Below are 9,086 nucleotides of genomic sequence, written 5' to 3' on the forward strand. Positions count from 1 at the left end.
GGGCAGGGCTGGAAATGGGGTGGTTCCTGTGTAATTGCATCCATTTTTTCCCCTGCAGCATGTGGTGGCGTCGCCAGCTGACATTGAGGTGGAGAGTCAGAAGTATGAATGAGTCACCACAAGAGAGGACAAGAGGTGGCTAAGGCATGTCGGAGGAGCGGAGGGCCTGCGTGGGACTTGCAGTTTTGATTCGGAAGCAAGTCGAATCGCACAGGTGTGCTGGGTCTTGAGAAATAGTTGGGTCCAAATGGAGTTTGGGGTTTTGCCAAGTGTGTACACTGGATGGAGAAAAGGGGTACAGGGGTTTAGTACAGGGAGTGATGGTAAGGACGGATTGAGGATGTGGCGATGGCACTGCTTGATTGGACGAGGGGAGGCTAATGGCTTGGGGGGCTCAGTGGCTCAGAGGATTGCCACCATGGTGGCAGTGCAGCACCTGGAGACCAGGAGGTGACGTCCAGACAATGGGAGGTTGGAGGCTGTTAGGGCTGGTGTGATGAGGTCCATGCACTGTGTGTGGTGAGGTGGGGTGAGGGAAAGGCTGTTGGTGTTAAGCAGATTCTCTAAATTCTCTCACTCAGCCCTGCCAGCCACCTCCTGCCAGAGCCGGAAGGGGCTGACCTCTTCGTTGTACAGATGGGGACTCTGCCGCCTGGAGACGTTGGTTGCAGAAAGCAAAATATCAGAAGCTGGTGCTCTGCATCTCAGCTGGAGCGGGGGTAAGATTCTTGCTGGGGTTCTCCCCACTTCCCCCAGCCGCAGCCCTTTCCTCCTCCCCTCTCTGTCCCTGGGGCAAGTGCTCTAAGATCCTCCCCTTTCACATTGCTCCCCTCCCCCAGCTTTTCCTGCAGATAGAAGTTCAAGTGCAACGCCATGAGGAACACCTCTTTGATGTTAACCAGGCCATGCGTTTCTTTACAAGTATCTAGTGGCAGAACTCCACGTTCACTCATTCATGCATGCTTTCATTTAAACATTCTTTCATTCCGTGATTCTACCTTTCATTATTCATTCATTGGGTTTGAGCTGCTACACCAGCCTCAAGGGATGAGTTCTCCGTCATTGTGAAAGTGCTCAGCCACGCAACCGACCACCAGGCATCAGCTCATTGTTTCTCTCCTTCGGTGAATGCCCCATGCTTGGCATGAGTCCTGCATAAGTTTGACATGTGGGCTTCACATGCCTGCAGGTGCCCAAGCTTTCCATGTCCATCATGTCTCTGTTCCCTGGGTCATGTACATGTCATGTGTGCGTCACTAGCCTCTTCCTCATAGCAGAGCTGATAATATATCAATGGCCATTGATCGAAGTTCACAAGGTGAATCTGCATGAACTTCTAAAGCTGCCTGTATTTCCCAGTAAAAAAATCTTTTCAATGTGCAAAAACAAGGCTTGCTCGTTGTAAAAAACCCACACGATGCCCAAGCACATGAAGTAAAAAGCCTCCTATACAATTGGCTTCCTCCCTCCCTGGTGCCAACAACTGTTAAAATGTGGTGAGTGTGGTTTGATTCATACCTTTCTAGATCTTGTCTATATATTTGCAAAGAAGAAAATATACATATATAAAGTTTCGAGTATATACTTAGAAATTGAGATCATAGGCCTTGTTCTGCAACTTGCCTTTTCTCTGTCACAATCCATGTCAGGCATGTGCAGGGTTGGTGCAGCAGATTCATGTTATCCTTTTACAAGGCTGCGCAAAACTCACGGTATGGATGCACTCGGTTTATTTAACAGGCTCCTGTCAATGGGCGTTTAAGATGTTTTCATTCCCAGCCCCAGCTACAATGCTGCGATGGACATCCGGATGAGCTCTTTAGTATACATACACACTTCTGAAGGCTCAATTCTAGAACTGGAATTGCTAAGTCATGTACATTTTACATTTTAATGGATACCCAGTGCCAGGCATAGTGCCTCACACATAGTGGGAGGTTTGTAAATATCTGTAGCATGAATGGATGGTGCCAGATCGCCCTCTAAGAAGGTCATGCCATTTCTACTCCCACCAAGAATGACCAGCAGAGCCACAGAAATGGCCATTTCTGCCACCAGGTTGCAGCAACACTGGGCCTCAGGACAGCCACTCTGCTGCTGCAGGCAGGAGCGGTTAAGGGCCCTGTGTGGTCTTTGATGAAAGGAAGGCAACGGCCAGGCCGAGGGTGACCTTCCTCTCTGAGTCTCCCAAGCCCACTGCTCAATATCCTCCCACCGGGGCGGGCGTTCACCACGGTGAGGGCAACATATGCTCTGGGACTTCTCTAGCTGGAACGGACTCCTCCTGCTACCCCCCACCGATCCCTGAAACTGAAGGGAAACTTGCCACGACAAACGTGTCTTTCCCCTTAGGGGTTAACTCCTGCAGGTGGGGCAGAGTGCCAGTGCCCATAACCTCAGGGCTAGAGAAGGGCAGGACCTGCATCTCCTTCCCTCCCTCCAGAAGATTCTAGGGTGTGGCTGATCAAGGTCTCCCAGGCCTCACTCCACAGATGCCCGCCCCACCCACTCCCCTTGGCCTCCTCGCCCTCACCTTCCCCCAGCAGGTCATTTCCAGGTTGTCCCTGGGCTGCTTCCAACCCCTTCCAGCCAACTTCTTGCCAACTCATGGTACGACCACTCCATGTCTCCCAGGGAAAGCAGCAGGAGGATGGCTCGGAGGCCCACACAGTGGTCACTCCCACCCTGTTTCCAGGCTCTTTAACACCCAGAGACCTCAAGGAACTGGAGGTCAAAGCATCACAAAGAGCCTTTCACCAAGGGTGGCCCATGGATGACTGTCCTCCTGAAGGGCTCATCAGTGGTGCCATTTTGGCAGAGTGACGCCCCCACCCCTTGCAGTGCCTGGGCTCACCACCCTGCCCGCCTCCCCACACAGCCAGAGGCAGACTCTCAGCCACAATCTGCTAAAATTTAGTGAGTACAAGTACTTTGTGCATGTGTTGGGGGGTACAATGAGGTCTTCTCTGCTCAAGTAGCATTGGAAGGTGGCTCAGAGCTCATCTAGTCCAATCTCCTGTGGGCACAGAGGTGCCCTCAAAATATCTCAGAGTTGGCTGTCCACTGGAGATTTGCATACCTCTAGAAATGGGGCTCTTACTACCCCTCAGAGTAGCCCATTCCACTGCTGGGCACCTCCAACGGCTGGCATTTTCCTCCTGGCAGCCTCTAACACGGGTTGGGTGGTAGCAGGTACTGTCGCTCCAGCTCAGCCCTCGGGACAAGAGAGGCAGCTGGGTGGAACAGGGGCAGGAAAAATAATAAGTTAAATCCAAGAAGGACCAGTGCCATGGCAGGATGAGGGGTGCATGCCAGGGTTCCAGAAGTCTCTGGATTGCTCCAGGAGATGCTGCAGGGAGGTTGCTGCCAGCAGGATTCCAGGCAGGAGGCAGCTCAGAAGGCTGGGTTGTCAATGCCCCTCTGACCCCCATATTCTTCGGGCCTAAAGTTGTAGGGAGGGGGCGGTTCTGTGGGCCTGAGGGCCAGGGTGGGCTTCATAACGACCTATAGGGAAAAGAAGGGACTCAGTCTCCTCAGGGCCTGGCACTGGCCACCCCGCCACCCACGTGCCAGCTGAGGCATGCTTACGGGGGGGGAGGGGGGAGGGAACGGACCCAATGCTGGGTGCAAAGCCCTCCCCAGGGTCCAGGGGCCTGGCATGAGTGAGGCCCTCCACTGTCCCTGCTGCTCTAACAATCTGGACACTAGGGAGGGACAGCCAGCTGAGAAGTAGGGTAGGGACAGGGACAGAGACACCCACCTCACTGTAGGGGGGTGGTGGCTCAGCAATGGATGCCATGACCCTCTCTGGGGGGGCTACGGAGGGCAGTTCCGGGGGCCCCTGGTGATCCACTGGGGGGCCCTGCTCCGGCTCTCTGCAGTTGCGACAGAAACGCTTAGCCAGGCCACAGATGCACAAGAGGGGCAGGATGACCAGGAAGATGACGACGAAGACCCTGGCAGGGGACCACCAACATCACCCTGAGCCTGCAGGAAGCCACACGTCCCTCCCTCAACCTACAGCCCCCCGTGGCCCCCGGTGGCATATCCAGCCCCATCCTGTGTGGTCCAGGCCCCTCAAGGACTGTGTCCAGAGGAGCTGGCCCTCGACTTACCTCAAGGGGCCGGAGAAGAACTCATTTTCCTGGCAGCAGCCCTCACCGCAGCATTTGAATCCTTTGGGGCAGGTTCTACTCAGGGGGCAGAAAAAGGCTGTTGGCATGGAGGGCAAGAGACAGAAGGATCCCAGCCCCCCTCCCAATATACCCATATTCTCAGGGCGCCGGGTACGGCCCCCTCTGAGCTCAGCGGGAGGAACCTGGGGCCAGGACTCAGGATCTGGGTTCCAGACTCATCTCACAACTGGCCTTGTGCACTTGTGCCCAGTTATTGCTCCGTATATAGCACAGGTGGAATGAACACCTTGTCAACCTCACACGGCAGGTATGGGGACTGAGTATTGCAGTGGCTATGATGTCACTCATTTTACTCTAAGGAGATGCAGAGCAAGAGGCAATGTGGGGTGTCCAGGAGCTAACTCACAGAGGACTGTGCCCTTCCCAGCACCCATGGGATGTGAGGCGGGCAGGGAAAGGGTGCTGCTCCCAGAATGCCCAGTGCTGACTTGATGGAAACACTTTTCTGCCCAGAGACCCCACCCCAGCCCCTGCTCATTGCACTCAGGCTTCATGGGATTTATATATTAGGGTTTGTACAGACTGTTTGCCTGCCACCCCCCGGCCCCCCTCAGGGGACCGTCAAAGGGCAGATGACCTGACACTGCAGTAGGAAGGCTCAGGTTTGGGCTACAGACTGCCCCGCTGGCTGGTTGGCAGAGGGAGGGAGGGGGTGGAGTCTCCCCCTCTGGGTGGGAAAGTGGGGGGATGGTTTCTGGCTGGATTGGGAAAGGGTGAGGATGAGGGATGAGGTACCCCCTCCCCAGGAAGCCATGCAGGGCAGGATTTGAGTTGTTTCTTCTCCACTCCATCCCAGACGGGAAGTTACAGCCAAAGTCCCAGACTTACAAGAGGATACATTGGGCTGCAGCCTGTGGAAGAAAAGAGGCAGAGGTCAGGGGTCATAATCTGGAGGGTGGGGTCTCCACTCAGACGTTGCCCAGGTACCTCAAGCCAGCAGGTCCCCAGTGGACTCCACCTCCCCAAGCCTCTCCCCACCTGGCTCCTCCACAGTCCCCAGGGCAGTGGTTGCAGCCCAGCTGACTCCTGGCCAGCCCCAGCTCTCCTTCCTCCCACACCACACCCCCACACCACATTCCCTCATCCCCAAGTCTGCAAGCTCCTCCCTTCTGGCCACCCTTCCAGTCCAGCTTCTCCCACATCTATGGTCCAGGCACCAGCAACTTTCCTCATCCCCACCCGGAGTCACTCCAGACATGGCAGGTGGGACTCTTCCTAAATTGCAAATCTTAACCCCCAACAACCTTACTGGAAGCCCCCTTTGGTGGCTCCCTGGGGTACAGACCCCCAGCCAGCAGCCTTACCCCCTTCCCCTTCACTTCTCCATCCCCTCTCCCCTCTTGCACACACCCTTCTCCTGCACACACCTGCTGGGAGTTCCCTGAACACACCTGTTCTACGCTGGAGAGGGGAGGCATTCATCCTTTAGCTAACTGCCTGGGGGATTCCTTGCTCTGCAAATTTGCTAGGATGCCCCTCCCAAACCAGCTCCTCCCTCTTAGGCATTAGTTCTGCAGGGCATCCAAGGCATCTCACAGAATTTCACCCATTACTAGCAATTATGTGTGGAAGACTTACTTGGAACACTCTTCTCCCAGGTATCTGCAAGGCTGGCTCCAGCACCTTCACCTTCCTCTCTGACCACCTTATTTAAAATCACAATCACTCTCCCCAAACAATTTCCTTCCCCTTAGCGTGCTTAACTTTTCTCCATAGCTCTTACCAACAACTAATATACTATATATTTTACTTTATCTGTTGGCCCAGTAGAGTGCAAACTCCACAAAGGCAGGGATTTTTGTCTGTTTACCACTGTTGAAAACCCAACAGTCAAAATATTTGCAGAATGAATGAGCATTCACTGATCACCTGGTTTCCTTTCATCCTGGCTGCTCCCAGACTGTGGGAAAGGGACATAGGTGTGGAAACACAGTAAACTGGGGGCAGTTATCTGTCCCCCTATCCTCTCCTCCAGGGACAAACAACCAGGGCTCAAAAGTAAGAAGCCAGTTTTGGCAAGATCTTACTTAAAATAATTACAATAACATTTCAATTGCTAATTACAACAGTAGAGATAAGAATACCAGTGAAAGACCCAGCTCCGGTGGCTCATGCCTATAATCCTAGCACTTTGAGAGGCTGAGGCAGGAGGATCGCTCGAGGTCAGTTCGAGACCAGCCTGAGCAAGAGCAAGACCCTGTCTCTATTAAAAATAGAAATTATCTGGACAGCTGAAAATATATATGGAAAAAAAAATTAGCTGGGCATGGTGGCGCATGCCTGTAGTCTCAGCTACTCGGGAGGCTGAGATAGGAGGATCGCTTGAGCTCAGGAGTTTGAGGTTGCTGTGAGCTAGGCTGACGCCATGGCACTTTAGCCCAGGCAACAAAGTGAGACTCTGTCTCAAAAAAAAAAAAAAAAAAAAAAAAGAATATCAATAACAAAAAGAAAAGAAAAAAGAATACAAATAATAGCAAGTAAGAGTTGGGGTAATTCCTCTTTTCTGTGCTCAGTCCCAGGCTGCTGCGCAACTTCTCACAGGCTTTGTCTCTTTGTGGGGACAGGAGAAGGGAAGGACCCCTGCAGGTTGTCCCAGAGTGGGCTGGGTGAGTCTGAGTCCAAATCACACAGCACAGAGAGGCGACTACAGACTTAGAGACAAACTGAGGGGGCCAGGCACTCAGCAGCTCCCCTCGCCCCTTCAGATCCCAGACTCTGTCCCTCCTCCCTCTCCTGGACCCTAAGTGATGAGTAATTAACAGGGTTAATAAATTAGTCCCGAGTTCCTGTTTGGGAGGGGGAGGAGCTTTTCTCCTGGATCCTCAGCCCCCCATTTTAACCAGTGGTCTTGTCTAGGGTGGTTCAGAGCCCGAGTTTGAGCAAGAGTCAGCGTGATCTTGGGCAATCTCAACTTACTCCTGATCCACCACTGGGGCTGGTGGGAGGAGTCAACCAGGATGCTCAGACGGGTGTTGACACAAACCGTTCACCCAGAGATGTAGAAGGAATACCCTGCTCCATAACCCGGGTCCGTGGGCCCATGGGTCATGGATGGGCTTTGGCAGAGCTGCTCTGAAAGCTCAGTCCAGTTGTGTGAAGGTGTCCTGTTCCGGGGAGCATGTGCTGGGCTTCCCTCCTATTCTTGAATGGAAATAAGTTTAATATGTGTGTTCTAGACCCATCTCAGTTCCCCACATAGTCTCCCATCCCAGGACTGGACAACCTTCCCCCATCACCTGTAGCGTTTATGTGGAAGGAACCCGAGGGCCGAGGGAGAGCTCAATCCCTGCCCCACTCTCAATCCCAGATTTCAGAGGTTACCCCAGCCTTGGGTCAGGCAGCCAGGTGAAATCCTACCACAGTCTGGAATTCTACTCTCACTCCTAGAAGAGGACGAGGGAGCCTCCTCTCCTCTAGGGCACAAGCAGAGAAAAACAGTCCCAGAGAGGGCTGGGCCATCCCCAAGGTCACCCAGCACTGGAGGAACAGCGCTGGGGCGACGTGCTGGCCCCGGCGTCCAGACCTCAGGCCCCACTTTCTGACGCACGTGGGAAGGAGCAGATGGGAAGGAGCCGGAGGGACCAGCCAAGACTAATACGGGGGTCAAAGTCCCCACTCACAGAGAGGCGCTAGGTGTCGGAGAGGTGGTGGGCGGGGGCCAGTGCCCACTGCACAAACCCCCTCAGAGGTGAAAGAACTTAGGCTTTCCAGGGCCTTCCTCTGCGGCCCCCACCTCCACCTCCACCGCAAAAAGACAAAGGAAGTTGCTAATTGCGTGTGGTCACGAGGAAATCCTGACCATGGGAGGTGGTGAGCAGGCTCCAGAAGCAGCCCCCCGACCCACCGCGGTCGGGCCCGAGAAGTCTTACCTCCCAAGCGCTCACCTGTTGGAGGCCGGCCAGCAGGCTGAGCAGCAAGGCGGGCGCGAGGCCGGGGACCCAAGCGTGGGACATCCTGGCATGGGGGCCACCGAGCTTCCGTGTCTGGGGGAGGAGGGGAGAGGCGGGGCCGCGACCTCTCCCACTTCTCTCCACCTATGGGGCCCCGCGTCGGGACGGGGGCGGAGCTGATGCTCCCGGAGGGGCCGGACTCGGGCGGAGAGGGGAAAGGGAGGGGAAGAGGTCTTGGCTGGGTTTTGGGAATTAGGAGGTAGATGAGATTAGTTGATTACAAAAACCAAAAGGTGGGGTCGGCTCCAGGGTGCTGAGTTAGGCCTTCCTAACTCCCACCTCCTCCGCTCCTATGTGTCCCCGACTTGGGCGGGGGGAGCGCCGTGCCTGGCGGGGCAGGGCAGAGGGAACGCGGGCGGAGGCCACCGGACCGCGGGACGTCCCTCCGCATCTGCACTTCTGGGGGAGGGGAGGGGGAGGCCCAGGGGTGGAGTGCGAGGGGATTGTGTGTGTGTGTTGGGGGGTGTCACCCCATTGTGTTTCGGCCAAGAAGGGAAGGAGGGGGCGGCCTGGCTGACTTCAAAGTGACCTGAGATTTCCGGGTGGAGGAAGACAGACCAGGAGCGCAGCACTGGTACATTCGTGTCCCCCCCACCCCCGCCACCGAAATCCTGAGGGAGGTGTGAGTGCGTTTCCTCCCGTTGACAGAGGGGAAATTAAGGGCCCAGCGTCCAGAGACTCGCCCCGGGTCCGCAGCCGGCGCGGAGCCGCGGCCGGCGGGTGAGCAGGCCCGTCCGGATTCCTGGAAAGACCCCGCGGAGCCCGGCCCGCCGGGGAGGGGCCGGATTCCGACCCTGCGCGGCCGCCGCGCCCTCGAGGCCCGCGGTGCGGACGGGGCCGGCCGGCAGGTGGCGGCATCGGCCAGCGCGGGTCCCCGGGAGCCCGGAGGCCGCAGACCCGGGCGGGTCCCGGGCGGCATCGTCCGAGCCCCTCCGCCGGG

At 55.8% G+C, this 9,086-nt stretch overlaps 1 protein-coding gene across 6 annotated transcripts; it reads right to left on the reverse strand.

Moving 5' to 3' along the window:
- Positions 1-2,897: 2,897 nt before the first annotated feature.
- Positions 2,898-8,228, reverse strand: TMEM92 (transmembrane protein 92). 6 transcript variants are annotated; one of them, XM_045526205.1, is made up of 5 exons: positions 8,081-8,228; positions 5,025-5,047; positions 4,116-4,190; positions 3,761-3,956; positions 2,898-3,504 (listed from the first exon to the last, which is right to left on the reverse strand). In XM_045526205.1, exons 1-5 carry the CDS (start codon positions 8,147-8,149, stop codon positions 3,394-3,396), a joined length of 474 nt encoding a protein of 157 aa, XP_045382161.1. In that variant the 5' UTR covers positions 8,150-8,228; the 3' UTR covers positions 2,898-3,393. The 6 variants fall into 6 exon arrangements, with proteins under 6 accessions (XP_045382161.1, XP_045382165.1, XP_045382160.1 ...); XM_045526209.1 differs by having other exon boundaries at positions 3,761-3,875; positions 8,066-8,228; XM_045526204.1 differs by having other exon boundaries at positions 8,066-8,228.
- Positions 8,229-9,086: the final 858 nt, after the last annotated feature.

This window comes from Lemur catta, chromosome 15 (assembly GCF_020740605.2).
Source record: "Lemur catta isolate mLemCat1 chromosome 15, mLemCat1.pri, whole genome shotgun sequence".
NCBI classification, from domain to species: Eukaryota; Metazoa; Chordata; class Mammalia; order Primates; family Lemuridae; genus Lemur; species Lemur catta.

Coding starts and splice junctions, on each gene's coding strand:
- TMEM92 (XM_045526204.1), bottom strand. CDS start 8,149: ATGTCCCACGCTTGGGTCCCCGGCCTCGCGCCCGCCTTGCTGCTCAGC. Junction 3,957..4,115: donor TTCTTCTCCGGCCCCTTGAG/GTAAGTCGAGGG, acceptor GTCCCCTGCCAG/GGTCTTCGTCGTCATCTTCC. Junction 3,505..3,760: donor CACCACCCCCCTACAGTGAG/GTGGGTGTCTCT, acceptor TTTTCCCTATAG/GTCGTTATGAAGCCCACCCT.